We start from the raw sequence: 23,502 nt of genomic DNA, 5'->3' as shown, positions 1-23,502 counted from the left end.
CCATTGCCACCTTCGGCTCTTTCCGCCGCTCCCCGTCTCCCGCTCAGCTCCCTTCGGCTCTTTCCGCCTCCCCTCGGCCTCAGTCTCCGCCTTCGGCTCTTTCCGCCGCCCTTCGGGCGCGCGGCCCGGGCCCCCCCTCCTCCACGTGACGCGGCCCCGGCCTCCGCCTCCCGGTTCCCCCTCCCACCTCGCCCTTCCTCCCGCCGCAGCCTCTCGGCTCGTTCAGGCCGGGCCGCCATTTTGTGTGAATTTCTGACTGCGGCGGGGGCCGGGCAGCTGGGGCACCCAGGGCGGCCAGACAGACAGACAGTCGGCCCGTCTCCGCGGCCCGTTTCGTCTCTCCCTCAAATCCTTTTTTTTTGTTTTTTTTTTTTTACCCTCCTCGCTCGCTCTCCTCCTCTCCCCTTCCCCCTCGCTTGCTCCACTGCGCGCGGCCCGCGCTCATTACACCCAACCACCCACCAGTGTCCGTGTCCCCCGGGTCTCCCGCCCCCGGGCCCGCGGGGGGGGGCGGGTGTCGGGGGGCTCTCTCGCCCCGATGAGGGCCCCGCGCCCGTGAGCGTGTGACCCCGGGGGCGGGCTGCGGAGAAAGCAGGCGGCGAGCGGCCCGCCGAGGCCTAGGCCGCGCGCCCTACGCGGAGGTCGGCGCGGAGGTGATTCCGAAACCGATACAAAACAGCCCCCCGCCTGTCAGGGGCCCTCAGAGCCGAAGTGTGCCCCTCCCGCCACGCCCAAGCAGTCCTTTTTCGTGCATTAACATCCCCTCCCCCCCAAGGAACGATGGAGGCCGCGCCCGGGACCCCCCCGCCGCCGCCATCAGCGTCGCCGCCGCCGCCATCGCCTCCGCCGCCATCAGCGCCTTCGCCTCCTCCGTGTTCCCCCGACGCCTGCCCGGCCGCCCCGCACCTCCTCCACCACCGCCTCCCGCTCCCTGACGACAGGTCAGGCCCCCGGCCCGGCCGGGGCAGCGTCCCCGGGGGGAGGAGGAGGAGGAGGAGGAGGAGGAAGGGGGGCGCCGCCATGTTGGGCCGGGCCGCGGCGGCGGCGGAGGAGGAGGAGGAAGGGCGGGGTCGGTGGGTGTCTCTCGCTCGCTCGCTCTTTCTCGCTCGCTTTCTCTCCCGGCCTCATGCGTCTCCCCCCCCTCGCGGCGCTCGCCCGCTCTCCCTCGCTCTCGCTCTGTCTTTTTTGGGCGCCATGCTGAGGGGAAGGTGAGGAGGCGCCCCCCGGACCCCCCGCGCCCGCCCGCCCGCCCTGGGGAGGGGGCGCCGGGGGGCGCTGCGGAGGCCCGCGGGGGTCCTGGTGGCCCCTGCGCCCGGAGCCGGCCGCCACGGGCCCGCCCGCCCGTGTCCTGGCTTCGGGGAAGGGGATGGGGGAGGGGCTCCCGGACCCTTTTGGGGGGATCTCGAGCCACCAGCCGCTCTTAGGGGTTTGGCGTTGGGGGGGTCTCCCAGCCCCCGGCAGTATCCTTTCTCCTGGGGGAGGTGCGCCCTGCCCTACTTGGAGAGGCACCCTGGTTTTCTTAAGCAGAAAGTGGGGGTTCGTCCAGTCCTTTCTCCATCCTTCCCCGGGGAGGGGGGTCCTTAGGGTGGGGGCTCTCGCACTTTTTTTTGGCGGGAGGTGTTTTCTAGTTATTCCCTAGCGGGCAAAATGGGTGGGTGGGGGGATCTTGAGCCCCTGTGATGGAAGCCCCTGCCTGATTTGGGGGGAGAAGACCCTTCCCCATGTTTTTTCCTTAAAGGGAGGGGTCCTCGCTTTTCGTAGGTAGGTGATGCGTTTTTTGGGGGGGGGGCGCGGGGGAGGTTTGGTTTCCCTGCTTTGGAGAGGAGAGGAAGTTGGTCCTGTTTCTCATGGGGTTCCCTCCTCTTTGGGGCTAAAATGGGGCGCCATCCCTTCCGGGCGAGTAAACGAGGTTGTCTCGTGCTTCGGCAGGGACTGAACGGGAGCCCCCCACCCCCACCCCGTATTAAGTGCGGAAGGGGCTCGCCCCACGCCCTTCTCTAGAGGGTGATAAAGGGGCCTGCCCGGCGCGTTTCAGGGCGAGGTCAGGGGCCCCCGCTTCCCCTGCTCCAGCACGAGGCTGGGGTGCTCCGTTCGCCCCCCGATCCTGGTGGGGCAGGGGAAGAGGCGGCTCGAGCGGGGATCTGGACATGGAAGGAGGGTTGCAGCCGGCAGGAAAGCGAGTCTAGGAGGTCGTGGGGGTGGGGAGGGGAAGAGAACGCGCTGGACAGATGGCTGCCGGGTCGCTGCCCGGGCTGGGGAGTCGCTGAGGACCCTCCCGAGACGGGGCTCTGAGCTAGGGCTTCCCCGCCAGGCCGCTCGGCCCCTTCTCCCCGCTCCCACCTCCCCTTTTCCCTTTCTCCTTCACAGACCATACTTTGCCTTTTAAAAGAAATGCCACCCACATTCAGAGACACAAGTGCAGCAGTTTGGTGAGCTTTTACAAAAAAATTTTTTTTTTTTTTGTTTTGTTCTGTTTTGTTCTAATTAAATGTATCGTCCTGGGAATCGCAGCCCATCGCAGCCTGACTCCAGTTCAAGGAAATAAACAGATTAGCAAAGGTCTGTTCGCTCAGCCCACGTTGGGCTTCCGGGCCCCTCTGGGGCAGGTGCATTACTCAGAGGTGCTTACACGCTTTATTCGACCTCTAAGGAGTTCTCTTATGTCAGAAGTGTATGTCTTACAATGGGTTGGGATGGTAAGTAGCCTCTTTTATTGAGTAATTCAATTATCTCCCTCTTTTTGTCCCTTTCCTGCCTGCCTTCCTCGCCTGTAGACCAAAGTGATGCTTGAGACAGTGAATTGATATGTTCGAATCAGGATTCTAACCCTGTTGAGCCCTTTTAGACTTGCACATCCTTTCGATGTTTAATTTTTTTTAATTTGACGTACACAGTTTTCTCAAAAAAAAAAAAAAGTGTGTTACTGTAACATGACAAAAACCTATGTAAAAGGCCCGACTATTTTCAAGCCTCTTTCCATTTCAGTCCATTGTTTTGTCTCCAGCCTTCGTCTTTGAAGAAAGTGGATGCTTCAAGTCCATTTGCAGGAGACAAGGTTACTGAATTTGGTTTATGATACTGGCATTCGAGTTAATGTTCTCCCTCCCCCCCTGCCCCCACTCCCCCCCCAGAAAGGACTGTGGTTCAAGTAGATTGGATTTTCCCATTTGACTCCAATGTCTCGTATGGTGATGGACGTTTAAATTAAGCAAGTCATTTGTAAAGTACTGTTTAAGCACCAAATCTGTAACGTGTCAAGCCCCAGTCTCCTCTCCCTGTCTCCACTGTTCTTTGTTCGAAAGCACATGCCTGACCGTGAAAAGTTGATGCAAACGTGTTACACGCCCAGTCATGGTGGAGGAGCACTCCCTCCAGCCCCCAGCGCCCCCTCCTACACCGACAAGGAGAAAACAGCCACAGAAATGACTTGCAGAACCAAACACTGTACTTCTGATGTGTTTTACAAGCATAAGTGCCGTTTAAAAGACGAAACACGTTGCAGTTCAGTTTTCCCTCTTGCCCACTTTTGGTCCCTGACATACTTTGTTCAGAGAGAACTTTTTAACACACAGCCCTCTTTCCCTCCAAAAGCTCCTGTTTCCTTTTTTTCCACTCTTAAGGGGGGGGAAAAAACGTTCACTCACATTTTGATGAGGATACATGTAAACGGCAGTTCAGTGGGCCACGTTTTGTTCTTCCTCTCGATATGTTCACAACTTAAGTCCGTGAAGTGATCATAGGTGTGTGAAATACAGTTGTGGGAGGAAGAAGTGTCCACGCAGGACAGTATCCTGCAAAAATGTCTGAAGCACCAACTGACACATTATCCAGTGCGCAGGGCCAACCGAAAATGAACTGCATTTATTTGAAGTTTCCCATCCTTTGTGAAATTCCTCCTCCAGGAGCCAAGTGCAAAAACTGAATGCTAACAGATGGCCCTTCCAAGTTTCGAGGGCTCCTAGGTTGCAGAAGGATGGTTATTTAACTTTACTTTTAACATGAGAGGTTGAGGAAATGGGATTTCTCTTGTAGATGAAAATTTTAGCTGTCGCCCCTTGAATTTAAAAATATTTCCCCAAACATTTAAAAAAAGTGCTCAGGCATATCAACACAAGGGTTTATTGTTTTTTGGTTCTCAAAGCAATGTCATCCATGAAATCCAAGAAGCCTCAGTAATTATGTCAAACTGTACTTTAGGAGTCTTTGTTTTTGAAATGTCACAGTACTGCCTTTTTTTTCCCCCCAAACTGATGTACCATTATTAGGTAAAATTGAAATTAATGGATGTTGCAAAAAAAAAAAAAAAAGGGTGTCACTCAGAATCCCTGATTTAACAGCAACTCTCACACACTTGTAATCTTTAAAATTTTTATATTCTCTGGGGAGAGCTTTAATCTGAAAGCAAATAAAAATCTCCCAGTAGACACAGAATCAGATGTGACCAGGAAAACATGGATATTCTGGAAATAAAACCCCTTTATTTTTCACTCCCCTCAAATTTGCTCTTCAAAAGAAAGCACAAAAAATGGTTCCCCGAAAGGGCTTTCTAATTCGTAGTCTGTCCTGCCTCCCAGATAGGGTTTCACTTTGCTCTGAAAGTTTAACTTTTTGCCTCTTGACAAGCTACAGTTTTTTTTAAGTAGAGCTGGCTCTTTTAGAAAGCCACTTCTATGGCTTTTCCTTAGCCAGGAGGGCTGATCCCAAGGGGAAATTGTTCTGCACCTGTGCAAGTGAAGGCTTTCCCGGCTGTTGACTACCTGGCAAGTTAGAGGTGAATAATTGAATTTGTATGTTCCATCCGCTTCAATGTAGACAATTTCATATTAGGCTGATTCAGTCATTTATCATTTAATAATACCTCCACCTCTGCTCGTTTCTCTTAGATCTTTTTGCTTCCCTGGTAGGGGAGAAAGGGATGTCTCAGCATTGCGTTATTTGTTGCTCACTTTTGTTACGTTTTTGTAGCTCGAGTTCCTAGAACCATCTCGTTGTGTAGGCCAGATCCAGTTACAGTAAATACCTGTGGTGGAAATTGCTAGTGAAACCATTTCCATTCCTCCGTGGATAGCTTTAGGTCAAACCATATTCCGGAGAACCTAATTTTGGTCCCCACGGACAATTAATTATCTTCTAGTCGCAGAGCGACTGGTTCTCACTCAGGTTAGCAGCTTGAGTGACAGAAGACAATAATTCAGAACAAATAGACGTGTAATGGCTGAGTTTCTAAATTAGCAAGGCGCTCGCCTCTACCTTGGCAACATGACTACTGACAATAGGAGAAAAAAAGATGGTTTCTGAGATTTCTGGCAGTTGGTATTTAATAAGCTGATTCAAGGAACCGGAGGAGCAGTGTGCTCATTGGTGGAGGGAATCTTGTCAGAATAAACGGTTTGAGGCCGGTTTCATAATTAAAACCTAATGGAAAGAGTAGAAAAGCTGCCCGTTTGGGTGGCATGTAAAGTTCATTGGGGTAAGTTAAAGTCGAACTCATTGTTTGAGGGGAGCCAGACCTGGAGGATTTCACTTTCCAGTCTCTGCTGTAGGCCTCTGCTTTTGGTCGCCCGTGAAGATGCTGTCTTGAAGACATGGTGCGAGGCTTTCTGGGTCAATTTAGTAACGATAGGCGATTACGTGGGCAGTTTGTAAGATTTCTGACCGTTAATCAGTTGATGACAAAAATGAAGACTTGGCCTCTTGGTTGCTGTGGATGTAGTTGCCTCCTGCTGTTAGAATCATTTTTTTTTTAGCAGAACATAGGATATTTGCTCAAAGCATAGTTGGCTTCTCCTGGCCGAATTGCTCTGGCTAGAGGATCTTTCTCGTGTGTATTTTCTTGTCATTTCGTATCTGTGTGAATTGGTGACTCAGCTCCCTGTTTGTGAGGCAAGTGGTGACATCTTTTGAACGTCGGAGGTGGCAACAGGATATGAAGGAACACTGTGGGCTTCGGGGGGCAGATAAGATGGTGCCAGGCCCGGCTGGCCCTCCCCGCCATGTGCAGTGGGCCCTGAGGATAGCTGCCAGTCCTCAGGGTCATTGCGGTCAAAGGGGCATGTGTAGGACTCCCACACAGTGCCCGGCGCTCAGGGAATCTTTGGCATCTGTTGCCCCTGCCAGAGAAAAATTCCAAATAGGACAGACAGTCTGGTGTGTAAACACAAGTAAGAGTGATGACTGTGTTTTTGGAGGAAGTCGATCTATCTTTCATTTTTTAGGTTTCTGGTCAGCCTATTTAATTGCAAGGAGCCAGCTGGGGTTGAAACTAAATGGAAGCCATCTGAAGGCATTTCTTGCTGGCTCGATGTCCTCGTTATAGCTGCTGGAACGGTCCTACAGTCTTGAGCTCAGGCTGCCTGCTTTCCCGTGTTCGTCTTTTGCAGTTGGGATCTGAGTCGGCGCTCCGGTCTTGGTAGGCCTCCCGAGAACTGGGAAAGCAGGGCCTCAGCTCCTCGCCTGCTGCGAACTAGTCACAGCACCTCAGCCAAGTCCTTTACCCTCACTGGAGCCTCTGAGAGGAGTGAGCAAGGTCTGTCCCAGCTCCAGGCTTCGCCCCCGGTCGGAGACTGGGCAAGTCAGTTCAGGCTTTGTTCGTCCAGCCGCCAGGCTTGTCTCGTGCTTTTCTCGGAGCAGAAAGGTTTGCAGGGTGTGCAAGGAGCCCTTCTCTCCTGAGGCCTTTATTTAGAGCCGGGCAAGGGTTGGTCCCCCCTCTCTGGGCCTTGTGTTTCCTGCGGTGCCTCACCCGCCTTCTGCAGCTTCAGGGGGCTGTGGCTGCTGCTGCAGCTCCCGAGACCTGGTTGCAGAGAGGCCTTCAGTGGATTGTAGGGTTAGGCTGAGTGGCTGGAGTGCAGGCAGCTCCATCAGAAACCTTGGCTCCGCAGCCAGCTGGGCACTGGGCCCTGGTCCCACTCGCCCTTGTCGAGTGGTCCCAGAAACCGTGAGCTCCAGAGCCGTCGAGCTGAATATAGCATGGATGCTGCCTGTTGCCTCCACATCGGGCTTGGCCCTCCTCTGGTGGAGCAATGATATCGGCTGGGGACATGGGAGTCAGGCTGACCGGGCGTGACTCAGGAATGATTCGGCTCCTGAGGCAGTCTCCTGGCCTTCCCAAAGGTGTGACAGTGCCTCTTGTGCACTGTCATGTGAAGGTCACAGATGACCTTGGGGGAGGGGTCCTTCAGAGTGATTCTCACACAGTGGCTCACCTCAGCCCTATGTGCTGGGAAACTAAGGCAGGTGAGCTCACTGGTCTGAGGTCAGCTAGTGGGTGTAGAGGCCGAGACAGAACCAGGCAGGCTGTGGCCCCGCCCCAGCTCTCCACCCCTCTGCTGTCCTGGCTCTGGTGCCCTACTTGTCAGCCCGCAGCCTGCAGCCCTTAGTGGGCTGCGAAGTCCATTGATTGATTTGTCTCCTGCATTTGAAAAACCAAGGCATGGAAGAGGATAGAAAAAGCAGAGTACAGCAAAGGTTAAATGTGGCTTCGGGAAACTTCTGTTTGGGAGATATGTAAAGGAGGAGGTATGGGGTCAAGGTCCAGGTTTGAAAGCCACCGCACGTGGGACAGAGGTGGGCAGACTGGCTGTTGGGCCAAAGCCAGCCCCTCCAGCCTGTGTTTCTAAGTAAGCTTTTGTTGGAACATGGCCACACCCATTCGTTTATGTAGTCTGTGGCTACTTTTGTGCTGAAGAGCCAAGTTGAGTAGTTGAGATAGTGACTGTGTGGCTTGCAAAACCTAGAATGTTTATTCTTTGGCCTTTTAAAGAAAAAGTTTGCGGCCCCTGTGCCAGTATGTGCCCAGTGCCTGGTGTGCCTGCCCGGCAGCTGTGGTCTTCTTTGTTGTGTTGGCGGAAGTGGTGGGAGAGAACAGGAGGGCATACAGCAGGGGTGTGCTCCTGCCCCTCACTGAGCGGCGGGGCTCCGTCTTCCCCGTGGTCCTCTCCTTCCAGTGGGTGTAGAGGCCCAAGCCCAGGCTTTGGAACCTTTCAATCAAAGGGATTTTCATTCATTAGTAACCAGAGACTTCTTCAAGCCCAGTGCGGAAGTGGATTGCAGCTAACACGTCCCCGCTATGGCCTGACCCTAGGGAGCCGGGCCCAGGCACGAGTGTCACTTTGGCTAAATGTCCGTTGCAGGTGGCTTGGATTATTGCCCTCCTCATTTTCCTAACAGACACCGGGGCTTAGATTTCCTCGGGATTCCAGGCCCTGCCGTTGCACAGGGCACCAGAACAGTCCTGGGAACCACAGCCTCTTGGCGACAGAGGCGGGCCGCATCCCTGGGGGGGGTGGGCTGGCGCCTTGTCCATCTGCTTGCTGGATGCCCTGATCCCATATGGGCTCTTGTGACTCGCCCTTTGGCCTATCAGGAAGTCCTCAATAAACACTCCCTGAAGGAGTTTTCAGCGAAAGAGAACCCCTCAGTAACCTCGTTAGAGTCTTAAGCGATCTGGGTTACTGCCTGGGAAATGGTCCAATGGCTGTGTTGGTGAAATTGACAGGGAGGGTGTGGGGAGCTGAGATTGATGCTGTGTTTATGTAGAATGCATCCCAAGCACCCATCTGGTCCAGACGGCCCTGTGCTGGGCCCTTGGAAACTCAGGCTCGGCTGCCAGCCTCTTTCCTCTCCACCCTCCGGGAGCCCACATTTGACGGGAAGTTAACAAATGGTCGTAAACAGATAATTGCAGTGCTTCTCAAGGAATTCTGCAGTGGTACATGAGCAAGATCTGAGGGTCCTAGGCTCAGGTCTCTTTTAAGAGGGAAGTATTAATACTTTGTCTTGGTTGAATGTGCATTGAATAGAACCAGATTGATTCCTCTGAAAAAATTATAAACAAAGAAAAGTCTTAGTTCACAAGTTAAGTGATTAGATTCTCTTTCTGGAATAATAGAAATCGGCCCTCCTTGGATGAAAACCAGCATCTTTCCAGCTTTAGGCAATCCAAAGCATCGTTGGCGTGAGAAGGTGGTTAGGAAGCTCTCTGTTGCTGAGAAGCAGATTTCAGAGTTCATCTGACAGGAGAAACTTGGACCAGAGAGGGACCTTTATTAAGAACATGAGCCGTTTTCAGAGCGAGTGGGAGTGGAAGAGTGGCTGCTGGGGTGAAGAAAACGACACTTCTGACTCAGGGAGCTGCTTCTCGCAGGCCAGGTTTTTCTTGGTCGGCTTGTTTGAAGCCCTGTAGAAATGTTCTGCCTGAGAGATTTGCGTGCTTGCACGGGCCGCAGTGTGGACGCTGCGCACGCGGGCTGAGGCAGTCCTTCAGCTGTTAGCTGCCCTGGATTTCCTTCCCTTGGGTTGGCGTTGCTCTCTGCCCATCTTGGGCTAAGTCCTGTTTGGTTTTTCGCTAGGATTCCTTGGACCTTTCTGTGCACCTCCTAATTCCCTTAACCATCCAGACGTCTTTGGTCAGATCTTTGAATGTCCCAATTCCCTTTGGTCGATGTCAGAAGGACCGAACTGGCCTCGTGTCTTTGCACAGCGAAAGCTTTCACTCCTGAGCGTCTGTTCTGGGCCAGGTTGGTGCTAAACACTTGATTGAAATGGTCTCAGGAAATTCTTCCCGTGAGCACTCCGTCCATCCGAGTTCCATCTCTGCCTTCACTTCACAGTTGAAACTGGGGCGCACAGTGTTCAGGGAGCTGGCCCAGTGTCTTAGGACCTCCCTGTGTCGTCTCTCGAAGAACTGTTTCATTTAATCTGTTTTCTGTACGTATGTCTTATTTTTTTCAACTTGATTATAAATTTCAGGGCAGGAGTTGTTTTTATCAGTTGGACTGTTTAGTAAGTTCTTCTTGTTCAGGTAATTTCTCGTTGTTTCGAGGGTAGAGGTTAAGAGCTGGGCCTGGAGTCAGAAAGTCCTGGGCTTGCGTTCTGGTTCTGCTGCTTCCTGCTGTGACCCTACAGGCAGATTTCTTCCCGTTGCTGAGCCTCAGTTTGTCTGTAAAATGGGGCTGCTCATGGGTCACTGCCGCATGGGTTTTGGTGGGGAGCCTAGCAGCCCGGTGCCTGGCATGGAATATTAGTAATGAGTACTTCCTGCCGCTCTCGGACTTGCTGAGACCCTGAGGTACTCAGGCAGGTTTTGCAGTGGAGGAAACCAGGGCTGGAGAGGTGAGGGGTCGGGGAGGGCCCCCGCCTCAGACCCCAGCACTCTGCTGGGGAGATGAACTTCTTGAAGACCTTGACAGCGCGTCCTCACCTTGCTGGGGTGGTCCCCACTTGGGGCATCTTTTTGCTTTTTTACTTTTTAGTATGGGAATTTTCCAACATTCAGGAGAAGAGAAAATAGTATCATGGGCCTCGATATACCCATCACCCGGTTTCAACACTTAGATACATTTTGCCAGTTTTGGTCCATCTCACTACCTCCTCCATCTCCCTTGTGTATTTTATGTATTTATTTTTTGAGGAAGATTAGCCCTGAGCTAACATCCACCACCAATCTTCCTCTTTTTTCCTGAGGAAGATTGGCCGTGGGCTCACATCTGTGCCCATCCTTGTCTATTTTATATGTGGGATGCCTGCCACAGCGTGGCTGGATAAGCCGTGCGTAGGTCAGCACCAGGGATCCGAACTGGTGAACCCCAGGCCACCGCACTTAACTGCTACACCACCAGGCCGCCCCCTCCCTGGTGTATTTTAAAGCAGATCCCAGATCTCATCTCATTTGACCTGTAAATTCTTCCCTGTGAACTTAAAGGTTCTTTTAAACAAAACCACAAAACCATAATCATGCCTAACAAATTTAACAATAATTACTTAGTGTCTCGAGTATCCCGTCCGAGTTTGGGTTTCTCCAGTGTCCTGTGTTGACTTCTGCCGGTGGGGTGTTTGTAGCCGGGTTCCGGCCCCAGGCAGCTGTCCTGCTCGCACTGAAGAGGGTCTGGGGGCGCTGGTGTCAGGCCTGGCTTCTCCCATGGTCGGTTTGTGTTTGCTCTTCCGGCGCCGTCCGTGATGTGGGCACGTTACCGTGGAAGTGTGTGATGTCACAGAGCCGATTGTGACCACCCCTGAGAATGTTGAGGGGAAGGGAGCCACAGAGCCCATTTGCTCTTGATTTCTGGTCGATGAACCTAGGTAGTAAGGACACTGAAAAACACGTGTGAGACCCAGAGGTTTATTTCAAGAATTTCCTGCCTCTGAAAACCTCTCAGTGAGGTCCCCTCCCCTGCCCCCCATGGCTGCTTCCCCCCGTCCTAAGTCGAGGGAAGATGTCGGGGGGCCTTCCTCAGGCGCAGGCCCCGAGCCGATTTTCTAGAGGAAAGGCCCTGGGCCTTAGCTCCCAGTGAACGGCAGTCTGCAGGGTCGGCTTTGGGGATCCTGGACTTCTGCGTTTAGACCTGTCGTTGAACATTTGAAGAGGCTGGGCCTCCTTGTAATTTTTGTAATTTTGTCCCTAGTTAATGGGTCATTCAGAGCCTACCCAGGCCATTTGTTGAGAGTTTGGGCAGTTAATGATCATAACCCTGACCTTCACCTTAACCTAGCCGCCTCTTGTCAAGGGCTCCCATGATCTTCAGGTAATAGCCACTGCTCCCATCAGTTGCCATCTTTTTTGTTATTCTTTTACCTCTTTCTCTCTCTCTTTGTTTTTTTGTATGTGTGACCAGGTATATCCTTAAACCCAGGCCCTTTTCAACTTCCATCCAACTCCCTCGTCTAGAGAATTCCCGTGTTGCCAAGCTTTTCTTTGGTAAGGGGCCTCTGTCCCTTCTTCCCGGGGCTCGGCTCTGCCTGTGCCTGTCCGTCCTGGTCAGCCGCTTGGCAGCTTTCTGTTCCCGTCTAGGTGAGGGCTGAGGAAGGGGAGACGTCGGTGTGTCACTCTCGTCAGCGGCATTTGTTGGCAGAGGACAGCGCGTGCACGGTTGGGCCAAGAGAAGCAGGCGCTGGTGGGCCACAGTTAGCGGTGGCCCCCACGGGAAGGTGGCGGTAGCTGCTCCATAAAGAAATCGCTTCCCAGGGAGCCTTCCAGCCAGTTCAGGGCTTCCACGGAGAGGCGGGCTCATGCCAGCTGGTTCTTAAAACCAGAAACCACTATTCGTCTGGTACTTACTTCCTGCCTGCGCCCCATGTCAGAGGCCTTATCCATCTCTCTCCTTTATCTGTCTCCTCCCAATCCCTCGAGGCAGGTGCTGACAGCCATCCCGCTCTGCAGATGAGAAAACCAAGGCTTCGGGTGCGTCTCCCGAGAGCACTGGCGAGGGCAAGGCGGAGTACTTGGTCTGCAGAAGGAAGCCCGGTGCCCAAGCCTCTAGGCTGGTGGTGGGGCCGGCCGACTTTGAAAGATGGGGTTTCTTGACTAAGTTCTGTTTTTGCCAAGCCCATGGTCTATGGTGAACTCAGTACGCGTCTGTGCCCTGTGGAGTTGGCCTGGTGGGCATTCCTCAGGACGGGCACCTAGATCTGAGAGGAGCTGGCCCTCCCCAGCTCTGCGATTGGATACTTAAGTGCGCTGAAAGCTCCATCCAGGAGGCACAGGGCGGGTCCGAGCCTCTGCAAGATGTTGGCTTCTCCCATTTCCTCCCAGGCGCCAGTTCCGAGCCCGTCTCCCAGCGGGTTGGTTTCCTGTCCCTGATGACTGGCGCAGCCATCTCAGGGCGCTGCCAGGCTGGGCTCTGCGAGGACAGCAGTCTCTGCCCAGGCCGATGTGCACGGCGTCTCCTGCGTGCTTGTCTCAAGAGGCTTTGGCAGGCCTTGATTGAAATGATTAGCGCCGTGGGGCTTCCCCCACTTTTCTTGGGGGATTATGTCACAGTCTATTAGGCGTGCTCCCTCGGTGTTTAATCCCACTCTGACACGGATTTTGCCGGCGGTCTGTGAAGTGGCACCGCTTACCCCTGGTTCCTTTTTGTGGAGAGTGCCTGTGTGCAGGTCGATCTGTGGCCCACAGGATTTCTACCTCTGTCCCCACTGCTTTGATCTTCTTGCTTGTTTTTTCTGTTGAGGAGAGTGTGACGGAAATAGACCCTGTATGCCTGCAGGACCTTTAGCTGCGAGTCGCCAGTGTTAGCAGAGGGGACCCCCTCAGGAGACCGGAGGTTAGCCCAGGGCCCCGAAGGATTTGAGAGCACGTGGCCAGAGGGCACGGGGAGTGCACTGGTCAGTCCAACGTCACTGTCCTATTGTCCCCTCCAGTATCCCATTAGTCACCAGCAGGTTTTTGTTGTTTTTTTTTCCTTTTTCTCCCCAAAGCCCCCAAGTACCTGGTTGTACATTCTTAGCTGTGGGTCCTTCTAGTTGTGGCATGTGGGATGCCGCCTCAGTGTGGTTTGATGAGCAGCCCCATGTCCACGCCCAGGATTTGAACCAATGAAACCCTGGGCCGCCTGCAGCGGAGTGTGCGAACCTAACCACTAGGCCACAGGGCCAGCCCCACCAGCAGGTTTTTTTATCCTGTTTATTTTTCAGCTTTTCCCAACTCTAGGGAAAGAAAGTTTCAAGTATTCGCTCTGTTTTGTTTTGTAAAAAGTCCTACACTAGGTTCTCACTGAGCCAGGTGTGCCTGGGGCTGTGAATAAGGTAATGCAGAGAATGCCTCTTGGGCTAGAAGTCTCTAGAGTGGATTTGAATGCCTTGGATAAGTCCTTTGGAATGAAAACGCTTTCTTCTAGAATCATCCTTGGTAATAGTTAAAGCCCTGGGAGTTTCTCAGATGCTCCTTTGTGCCCCTGCCCCGGGGTATGAGATGTGGAGTGGCCACCTTCGTCCAGGCCTGCGTGTGGCCGCAGGACGGGGATGGAGGGGAGGCCTCAGCTGACCCTGGGCGAGACCTCTGCCTCCTGTGCCATGGCTAATTTGCCCTTTGAGCGGGCGGAGGTGAGGGAGTGTCTGGGGATGCCAGCCGGCTCTGGCTCAGCCACCCAGCCCTGTGTCCCAGGGCTTGTCTTGTGATCTGTATCTTTCTACGAGGACAATGCGGAACAGAAGGTGCTCAGACATGTCTGTGACGTCAAGGAGGCGGTCGATGAGGGGTCGCCCCATCCCTTCCCGTCCCCCCTAGTCAGGAAGAGGGTTGGGCTGAGAGTCAGGGCAAGGAGTCAGCTTCTGGCTTTTTCTCTGTCACCTTCAGCTACTCTCCCTTTAAATTCCTCTTGTCTGAAATGAGAGGGCTCATGTTGCCCACTGTCCCTTTGGCTCTGACAGGCTTCTCCTGGGTCCAGGAGGGTCTGTGGCTATTGGGCTTTGTTCTCTTCCGTCTGGGCCTCTGGGAGCCCAGGCGGTTCTTGTCTCCCCGCCTTCCCTCCCTCCCCGCCTGGACTCCGGGTGCTTTACGCCATGTCCTTCTCAGCTTTTTCCTTTCCAGGCTAAAGTGTGCAGAGTGGTGCTGTTTTTTCTTTTTTCTTTTTTTTTTTTTTTTAAGATTTTATTTTTTCCTTTTTCTCCCCAAAGCCCCCCAATACATAGTTGTATATTCTTCGTTGTGGGTCCTTCTAATTGTAGCATGTGGGACGCTGCCTCAGCGTGGTTTGATGAGCAGTGCCATGTCCGTGCCCAGGATTCGAACCGACGAAACACTGGGCCGCCTGCAGCGGAGTGCACGAACTTAACCACTCGGCCACGGGGCCAGCCCCAGAGTGGTGCTGTTTTTAGCTTTTCTTCATGGAGTACCAGCCTCCACCTCTCCCGTCTGTCTGTGTGCCTTCCCCAGCTCCCTTGTGTCTGTCTGTCTTGTCTGTCTGTGTCTCCTGAGGTGTGGCGGCCTCGCTGCCCACAGTGTTCCCATCAGGGAGGCCCTTGTGTTGATCCAGGAGCCACCCTCCCGGCGTCTCACACGAAGGCAGGCAGCAGCTGAGTGACAGCCCCTCCCTGGGGTTGGCAAGCTCGCCAGAACCAGTTTCCCCAGTCAGGTGGCGCTTTTTCTGTGGGTGAGGCCATCCCTGGGCTGGTTCTGTGGGCCGCACCCAAGCCCCAGGGTGCCCCCCTTGCCAGGAAAGCTGCCGCCTCTGAAGTGTGCTGGGTGTTCCCGTGGCCGGCCTAGGACAGCCTGGCGCTTTACGAGGAAACAGCCCGAGGTGCATGTGGGCCACCTCCGTGTTGTTCCCTTGGAAACGCCACAAAGAGTTTTGTGTCCTGCCTTCTGTGTGTGAGAGCCGCCCTTGACCTCTGCCAGGGTGTCCGCGGGACTGGCCCACTTGGGTTTGAAGCCTGCCTGACCCCTTTGAATCCAGAACGAGAGTTAAGAGAAAGGGTCGTCTGGAACGTCTGCTTGACCTTGGGGAGCAGCCTTGGGGGACAAAGGGAGTGCGAGTGAGCGGGCTGGGCAGCATCCTCGGAGAAGTCATCAGTTTGCTGTTTCCCCACAAAGCCCGGGAGAATCTTCGGGGCTCCAGGCCGGGCGCCTGATGGCTTGTGCCGCGCGACCCCAGGCCCAGCCCAGCCGCCGAGGCCGTTCCCGCGTCAAGCGCTTCCCTCTGCGGTCGCCCCTTTGGGTCCTGGGATCCTTGTGTTGCTCTCCGCATTACCTTCGTTCTGGTTTTGGGTCCTCGTTAATCGAGAAGGAAAGGATTTTTTATGCTCTCACACATACTTTCCCCTGGTCATTCCTGAGGAACTTGGGGAGCTTTTTTAAAGCTTAAAATTTTTATTGATTTTTTAAACCAGCTCCTGTGCTCGTGAGAACTGTGTCTGTGGGTTCGGCTCAAAAACTGGATGCTTTTTCCACCTGCTACCTTCCTAACCCTTTTTATCCCCTCACCCCCACCCCATCCTGTAGATATTTAGCTGTTTAGAATGTCCTCTTGGCAGCATCTGTCACATTTTGCGAGTGCTTTTATTTTTAAAGTACTGGGAACTGTGTGACATGTGGGGGAGTTGACAAGTTCAGGAAATCTGTAGGATGGGGAGCCAGAAGGGCCACCTGGAGGTGAGGGAGTCAGGTGGGAAACAAGGGGTCAGTGGCAGGTGGCGGGGTGACCCCGCCCGTGGGCCCTCTGACAGCCGTCACGTGAGGACCTCAGGAGTGTCTGGGTTGGATCCTGGGGACCGGAGCCTCTTCACAGGTGGTTCTCACAGGGCTTTTGTGAAATACATGCGGCATCCTCGGGCCACAGTCCAGGCCTGCCTGTGAGTCGGGCCCCGGAATCCGCCGGCTGCCCTGGTTTGGAACCACTGCCCTCTCTCCACCGTCCACAGCCACCCCCTCAGCTCACAGGGCACATCCACAGGGCTGGGGCTTAGCGGGTGACCCCAGGCCACTGTGCGCCACCGTGCTCTGGGAGGGATGCTGGTCCGTTCCCTGAGAGAGGAAGCTTCCGGGGTCCTGTACATTTCAGCAATGCTCTCAAGCAGAGCTCTGCAGGCTTCCTGACTCCAACTTCCGGGAACTTCTGTTCCGGCGTCAGGCCTTGTGAATCCCCAGGATGGGGGTTTCCTCAGCGCATCTCACCACAGAGCCTCGTCGCTCTGCTTCTCAGAACTCTAGGCCTGTGGAACACGTGGGAAGTACTGGCTTAGGTTTGGCCCAGTATCTGTGGCGGTGCCTTTAGAATGCCGCCGGGTTAGATGAGAGCAGATGCGGGCCGTCTGCGGGAGGCTGAGGGCTGTCCTCCCAGGGCCTCCCGCAGGGGCTCTGGCTCTCGCCCGCTGCAGTGGGCCCTCTCCTGCCGTCAGCCCCGGGCAGCGCAGAGCTCCAGAGGTGGCCTCTGAACCCTGTGTTGATGCTGGCTGTGGGGTTGGTTTGTAGGGAGGATGGTGAGTTGGAAGAAGGTGAACTGGAAGATGACGGAGCCGAGGAGACCCAGGACACCTCCGGAGGGCCCGAGAGGAGCCGGAAAGAAAAGGGAGACAAGCACCATAGCGATTCCGACGAGGAGAAGTCGCACCGGAGGCTGAAGCGGAAGCGGAAGAAAGAGCGAGAGAAGGAGAAGAGGAGGTCGAAGAAGAGGAGGAAGTCCAAGCACAAGGTAGGGCCGCAAGGGCTCGCTGGCCACAAGGCCTGGCCAGGAGCCTGTCTCCTCAGGCCAGAGGGCACTCTTAGTGTTTCTTCCTCCTCCAAATCGGATAAAGACTTTTCTTTAATGAGTTGTTAGCTCATGCTCCATTGCCACTAAATGCCCCTAGGAGAGGTGTTTCACCGAGAGCACAGAGCCCTTCTGGCACGTTCCGGCAGTCTTTGTCCCTTTGTACTGGGGCTGACTGCCACGGTGGCCTGCCTGCAGCAGAGTCGCTCACTCCACACCCTCTGTCGTTGCAGCGCCACGCTTCCTCCAGCGATGACTTCTCTGACTTCTCCGACGACTCGGACTTCAGCCCCAGTGAGAAAGGGCACCGCAAGTACCGAGAGTACAGCCCCCCATACGCGCCGGTGAGGACCTGCTGTCAGGGCGGGGTGTCCACGGGGCTAGGGACGGGCTGGGCCTGGCACAGCTGCCTGTGTTTACAGAGCACGTGCTCTGTGCTGGGCCCTTCTGCGTGGCACTGTACGTGGATTTCAGTGCTGCACGATTAGGTATCGTTTTTATCCCCATTTGACAGGGGAGGAAACTCAGTCTTTGAAAGCTTAAACCAGCTCTGAAGTGCAGGAGCGGGGGTTCGAACCCAGTTAGTGGTTCATCTCCATAAGCTGTGCTCTTTTTTTTAATTTTTAAACTTTTTTTGCTGAGGAAGATTGGCCCTGAGCTAACATCTGTGTCAGTCTTTCTCTATTCTCTATATGGGATGCCGCCACAGCATGGCTTGATGAATGATGTGTAGGTCCGCACCCAGAATCCGAACCTGCGAACCCTGGGCCACTGAAGCAGAGCACGCGAATTTAACCACTGTGCCCCCAGGCCAGCCCAATAAGCTGTGCTCTTAAGACCTCTTCTCATGTCCTTGGCAGGACTCAGCATGTCTCTTGTCCCCAAGAAAGATGCTGAGTTGTCCCTGTCGTAGCTGACTGTTTTCCACTGTTGAGAAATGACCTTTTGTGGAAAATTGGCAAGAGAATGAAATGGTTAAGGGAGTAACCTATCTCGACATTATCTCAAATGTCATGGAGTTGGAAGTTAAATATTTATCCTATTATGTGGCTGGGCTTAAACATAAATTTAAATTATTTGTTCAGTTGGTATATGGTTTTTTTCCCCAGCAAAACCAATAAGAAGAAAAAATCAACATGTATTTTCGAGTTTGGATTAAAAATGCTTTTAAAACTAGTAGCTCTTAGAGATGTCCCAGGCGTCCTGGACTCAGCATCACCCATCATAACAGATAACTTATTGTAAAATCCTGTGGTTGACATTGATCTGCTAAAGTAGATTCAGGCTTTAAACCCGAGATTGGGAGCTGGGGGTTGAGGCATTTCAAAGTCTGCTAAAGTAGTTGTGTGCATCTGTGTATCTATCTCTGTTTTGTATTTTCTCATTGTTTTAATAATGAGGATTTTTTTAAATTAATTTTATTTTTTAGAGCAGTTTTAGGTTTATAGAAAATGGACCAGGAGTACAGTCCCTACCCAGCTTCCCCCCCGCCCCCCCCCAGTTTCCCTTATTAGTAACATCTTGCGTTCGTGTGGTACATTTGTTGTAATTGATGAGCCAATATCAATACGTTATTATTAACTGCAATCTGTAGTTTACGTTACGGTCCTCCCTTTCTGTTTCATAGTTCTCTGGGTTTTGATAATGTGTAACGTCTTGTAGTCCCCATACTGTATCACAGAATAGTTTCATTTCCCTGAGATCTCCAGCGCTTTGCCGACTCATCTCTCCTTCCCCCTGAGCCCCTTGCAACCACCAGTCTTTTTACTGTCCCTATAGTTTTGCCTTTTCCAGAATGTCATACATTGGACTCATGCAGTATGTGGCTTTTTCACATGGGCTTCTTTCACTGAGCACTATGCATTTGTGGTTACCCCGTGTCTTTTCATAGCTATCGAGCTCATTTCTTTTTTTTTATTTGTTTTTGAGGAAGATTAGCTCTGAGCTATCTGCTGCCAGTCCTCTTCTTTTTGCTGAGGAAGACTGGCCCTGAGCTAACATCCATGCCCATCTTCCTCTACTTTATATGTGGGACGCCTGCCACAGCATGGCTTGCCAGGCGGTGCCAGGTCCGTACCGGGGATCCGAACTGGTGAACCCTGGCCTCTGAAGCGGAACGTGCACACTTAACTGCTGCGCCACCGGGCCGGCCTCATGGAGGTCATTTCTTTAATTACTGAATGGTACTCTGTTGTCTGGCTGTACCACAGTCTGTTTATCCATTCACCTACTGAGGGACATCTTGGTGGCTTCCATTTATATGTATGTTTATTTAACTTCATTCAGTATTCCTTGGCACTAACATACTTTGGAAGGCATCATGTAAAATGGCTTTCTAGTGTGGTTGCTAAGCAGGGCGTTAATTGAATTCCAAGGCCCCAGGGAAATCTTGACCAAGGAGCTGCTGCCTCCCCGGCTGCCTGCCCGCGGGAGACTGCTCTGTATCCCGGGAAGTGGCCCCTTCTCTCCCCTCCCTGGTTCTTTAGAGATCCTGAGCTCTGTGTTTCTCCACTTTCTTTCAAGCCGTGGCCCTTTCTGAAGAATAGAAACATCTGGGCCCTCTGCCTGTGTCTCACTCAGGTGGGAACCAGGCCCAGGGCCTGCAGGGACCCCCAGACAGATGTGTCAGTTTAGGGAGCACTGGGGATTTGGTGGTCTGGACCCAAGGCCGGGCTGGCTCACCCTCCTCCCACCGTCAGTCCCACCAGCAGTACCCTCCGTCGCACACCACGTCGCTGCCCAAGAAGGGCTACTCCAAGATGGACAGCAAAGGCTACGGCATGTACGAAGACTACGAGAACGAGCAGTACGGGGAGTACGAGGGCGACGAGGAGGAGGACCTGGGCAAGGAGGACTACGACGACTTCACCAAAGAGCTGAACCAGTACCGGCGCGCCAAGGAGGGCAGCAGCCGGGCCCGAGGTGAGGCCCGCAGAAGCTCCTCCAGGGCGTCGGAGCCGGGGGCGTGGTGCAGAGCCAGACAGACCTGGTCGGCCACTGCTCACGGGGCCTCAGGTCCGGGAGAAGAGACGGGCCTCCGTTAGGACTAGCTCAGTATGGTGGGGAAGGGCTGGGGAGCGCAGGAGGGCCCCGGGACTGGAGTTAGCCACGTGAGAAGAGGGCGCCGTCTGAGGCCGCGGCTGGGATGGAGGCAGGCTGGCATGAGGCAGGGAGAAGGCCGGCATGGCTGGAGGGTGGTTTCTAAATTCCTGGTCAGCCTGGAGGAGAGAGAAAGGACAGCTTCTCTCCCATCTGGGTCAGGGTAACTGATAGCCGCTGCCCCAGCCCTCGGCAGCCGCCTCCCCCTCCTCCCAGCTCCTGTTACCTGATGGTGTGACCGTGGCCCCTGGGACTGCCACACCTCTGAACCTTGAACCTGTGGCAGTTAGGAGGATGGCGAGGGAGGGCGGAATGCCAGAGACCCGCCTGGCCTCTTAGAACCATGCCCTGCCAGCGAGATTTCCCAGCCCAGGAGGGCGTCCAGAATCTTCCAGCTCAGCAGTTCTTAGCCCTGCCTGAGGCCCACTTCTTGCTTGAGTGGCCGTTCATGTGTTTGTGCTTTCAGCTGTCTGTCTTGGACACCTGCCTGGACAGGCCCTACTCTTTGGGGAGATTCTGGCCTAGGGCTCTCCAGTCAAAATATAACATAAGCCCTCATGTCATTTAGAATGTCGGGTAGTCACAGTTAGAGAGTAGAAGGAAGTAGATGAGATTAAGTTTAACAATATATTTTATCACCCTAATACATTCAAAATCTTATTTCAACATGTGATCAAAATAGACAGATGTGATATTTTATATTCTGTCTCTCTTTTGTTTTTACTAAGTCTCTGAAATCCAGTGTGGGCTTTGCACTCACAGCGTCTTTTAGTTGGTCGGCCATGTCTCAGGTGCTCAGTAGCCACGTGTGGCTGGTGGCCACTGTGTTGGACAGCACGGCCTACAGTGTAGTGAGCGCCATAGAGGGTGTGTTCAGAATTTTGAGGCTCCCCCATCGTGGGGACCGGGGGACCCCAGGTCTGCCTGGGACAGCTGGGAAGGCTCCTTGGAAGAGGAGGAGGATGGAAACTGCTCGGGGCACAGGAGGGCTTCACTTCGTCTTGCTGGTGGGTTCCTCTCCCGCTCGGTGCTCACCGTCCGAATCCCTGTGCAGGCAGCCGAGGCCGCGGCAGGGGCTACCGGGGCCGAGGAAGTCGCGGCGGCTCTCGAGGCCGAGGCATGGGCAGGGGCGGCCGAGGCAGGGGCAGAGGCTCCGTGGGAGGAGACCACCCGGAGGACGAAGACGACTTCTACGAGGAGGAGATGGAAGTAAGGTTTCCTCCCGCCGGGAGAGGGGGCGTGTGGCTGCTGGGCTGCAGGTGCCGTGGGGGGCGGCCTGGAAGACCTAGGTGCACAGAGCGGCAGCTGGCAGCCCTCTGTGTTTGAAAGTGCTCACTTCTTATTTCGGAATAGAGGAAACCTTCCTGTGGTTCAAAATTGAGAGGGTCCCAAAGGTTGAGCTGCGGAAAACATGTTCCTCCCACCGCCGTCCCGATGGCTTAGCTCCCGTGCCTGGAGACGGGTCCTGGGCGCGCTCTAGAAATGCTTTCTACCCTTGCAGTCAGGTGTTTCCGCACCCCTGCACACGCGTGCACGCAGACGGAGGAGAGCTCACACGCTCCCTGTTCTCTCCCTGCCTGAGACCTTTCCATGCCCGTCTTTGTCACAGCCACGCAGCTGCCCATGGTGTACAGAGACGCCCTAATGGATTTGCCCCATGGGCCAGAGTTTTCAGAGTAGAGGCTGCCAGGGAAGGGATTAGGACCACCCACCACTCGGTGCGGCGTGCAGAGGTGGGGCTCAGGGCTGAGACCCTGGGTCGCTCACTCGCCCGTCTGAGTCTCCTGTCCTGATTGGAGGGAAAAGGGGGCAGCGTGTGTGGTTAGGGGCAGCGTCCCTTGTTCCCCGAGTAACACGCGCCCGCTCTCTGTCCCTCTGGGATTCCAGTATGGAGAAGGTGAGGAGCCCATGGGCGACGAGGACTATGACGACTACTCCAAGGAGCTGAACCAGTACCGCCGCTCCAAGGACGGCCGAGGGCGAGGTGGGAAGGGGCCCGGGAGGGCTGAGGCGGCGGGCTCCTCCTGGCGGCTCCTGGCCCCGGGGCCTGGGGACGGGCAGCGGGTGAACACTGTTTCTCTTCTCGGCAGGGTTAAGTCGAGGCCGGGGCCGGGGGTCCCGAGGTCGCGGGAAAGGGATGGGCCGGGGCCGCGGTCGAGGCGGAAGCCGAGGAGGGCTGACCAAGGGCGGCATGAACGACGATGAGGACTTCTACGACGACGACATGGGCGTGAGTCAGCTCTCCGCTCTGATCGGATCCTGTCGCTCAGGGCCCCTTGCTGAGAATTTCCTTTCTGTAATGAGCTGCCCCCTGAGGCTGACCCTGCCCCCTGCTCCCCTTGGCCGCTCCCTGGGGCCGATCAGCGCTAATCGTGTCTCGTGGGGGTGCACTGCTGGTGAGACCCTCTGTTGGTGACACCATGGCTGTGTAGCACCTGCAGTCGCCCGTAACGAGTCTCTGAGGGTCAGAAGGTTCTAGGTGACCCATCCAGTTAGCTCTGGAGAGTTTTGCAGGAAGGCACATGCTGCCTCCCCTGGGAGTGGACGTGTCCCTGCACAGGTGTGTGGTGCTCGAGTCTTCAGCTGCCACAGCTCAGAGTACCGGAAGCTTTCCCATCCAACACTGTGGAGGGTGCACGCTCACACCCACACAGCCTCGGCGTTGCACGTGACCTGCCGGGCAGTGCTCTCATCACACCAAGACACTTCTGTTGAACAAATGCCCGTCTCACCCCACAGACCGTCTCTCATTGCTCTCATCCCTTGGAGCCTGCCTCCTGGTGGCCCACACGGGCCCTCCCCGCCCTTCCTTTTCATTCCACCTTACATTCACACTCTGTGTTCCTAACAGGACAGCGGCGGAAGCTACAGGAGGAGTGACCATGACAAGTTCCACCAGCAGTCTGACAAGAAAGGCAAAGCCATCTGCAAATACTTTGTGGAAGGGCGGTGCACATGGGTAAGGGACCAGTTACAGTACCTGGGAGCCTTGAGCCGGGCAGCAACCCCACAGAAGACACACGGGACTTTGGGAGTGTTCTGGAAGCCACCCTAGGTGGGGACAGTGCCTGGAAGCCTCAGTTCCCTCTGCAGAGTGAGGAGCCAGAACAAGATGACACATCTGGGTTTTTTTGGTTTGGGGGGATTTTTGGCCAAACTTTTCAACTAGTCCGTATGGCCTCAAGCGTATTACTAGGATTGGGGCTAATGCAGAGACGTAGCCTATCCAGTTCAGTTACTGCGCTTGAGTGTTGGAGAGGGCATTACTAAGGCATCCACAGAGAAGAGACGGGGGGACTTGGGCCAGCCGTGAACTGCACAGCGGATGCACTGCCCGAGCAGGGCCACTGCCCACAGAGTTCTGAAGGAAGCGAGTGTAGCCAGCACTGTCAGCCAGCCAGCTCTTTATTCAGATACGAAGGCAGCGGCAGAGCCCGGCGGACAC

At 54.6% G+C, this 23,502-nt stretch overlaps 1 protein-coding gene across 8 annotated transcripts in view; it reads left to right on the top strand.

Moving 5' to 3' along the window:
* The first annotated feature begins 651 nt into the window (after positions 1-651).
* Positions 652-23,502, top strand: part of ZC3H4 (zinc finger CCCH-type containing 4) — a 39,578-nt gene continuing 16,727 nt past the window's right edge. For 2 of the 8 annotated variants that reach the window (XM_070633071.1, XM_070633065.1), the window contains exons 1-8: positions 652-941; positions 16,682-16,901; positions 17,192-17,302; positions 19,658-19,880; positions 21,112-21,266; positions 21,945-22,041; positions 22,148-22,287; positions 22,909-23,016. In XM_070633071.1, coding sequence (XP_070489172.1) covers positions 781-941; positions 16,682-16,901; positions 17,192-17,302; positions 19,658-19,880; positions 21,112-21,266; positions 21,945-22,041; positions 22,148-22,287; positions 22,909-23,016 — 1,215 coding nt within the window. In that variant the 5' untranslated portion in view covers positions 652-780. The other 6 variants (XM_070633067.1, XM_070633068.1, XM_070633066.1 and 3 more) reach the window with 6 other exon arrangements.

This window comes from Equus przewalskii, chromosome 9 (genome assembly GCF_037783145.1).
Source record: "Equus przewalskii isolate Varuska chromosome 9, EquPr2, whole genome shotgun sequence".
In the NCBI taxonomy this organism is placed as follows: Eukaryota; Metazoa; Chordata; class Mammalia; order Perissodactyla; family Equidae; genus Equus; species Equus przewalskii.
The sequence above is the reverse complement of the archived record's forward strand: the minus strand, read 5'-3'. Positions and strand labels throughout refer to the sequence as shown.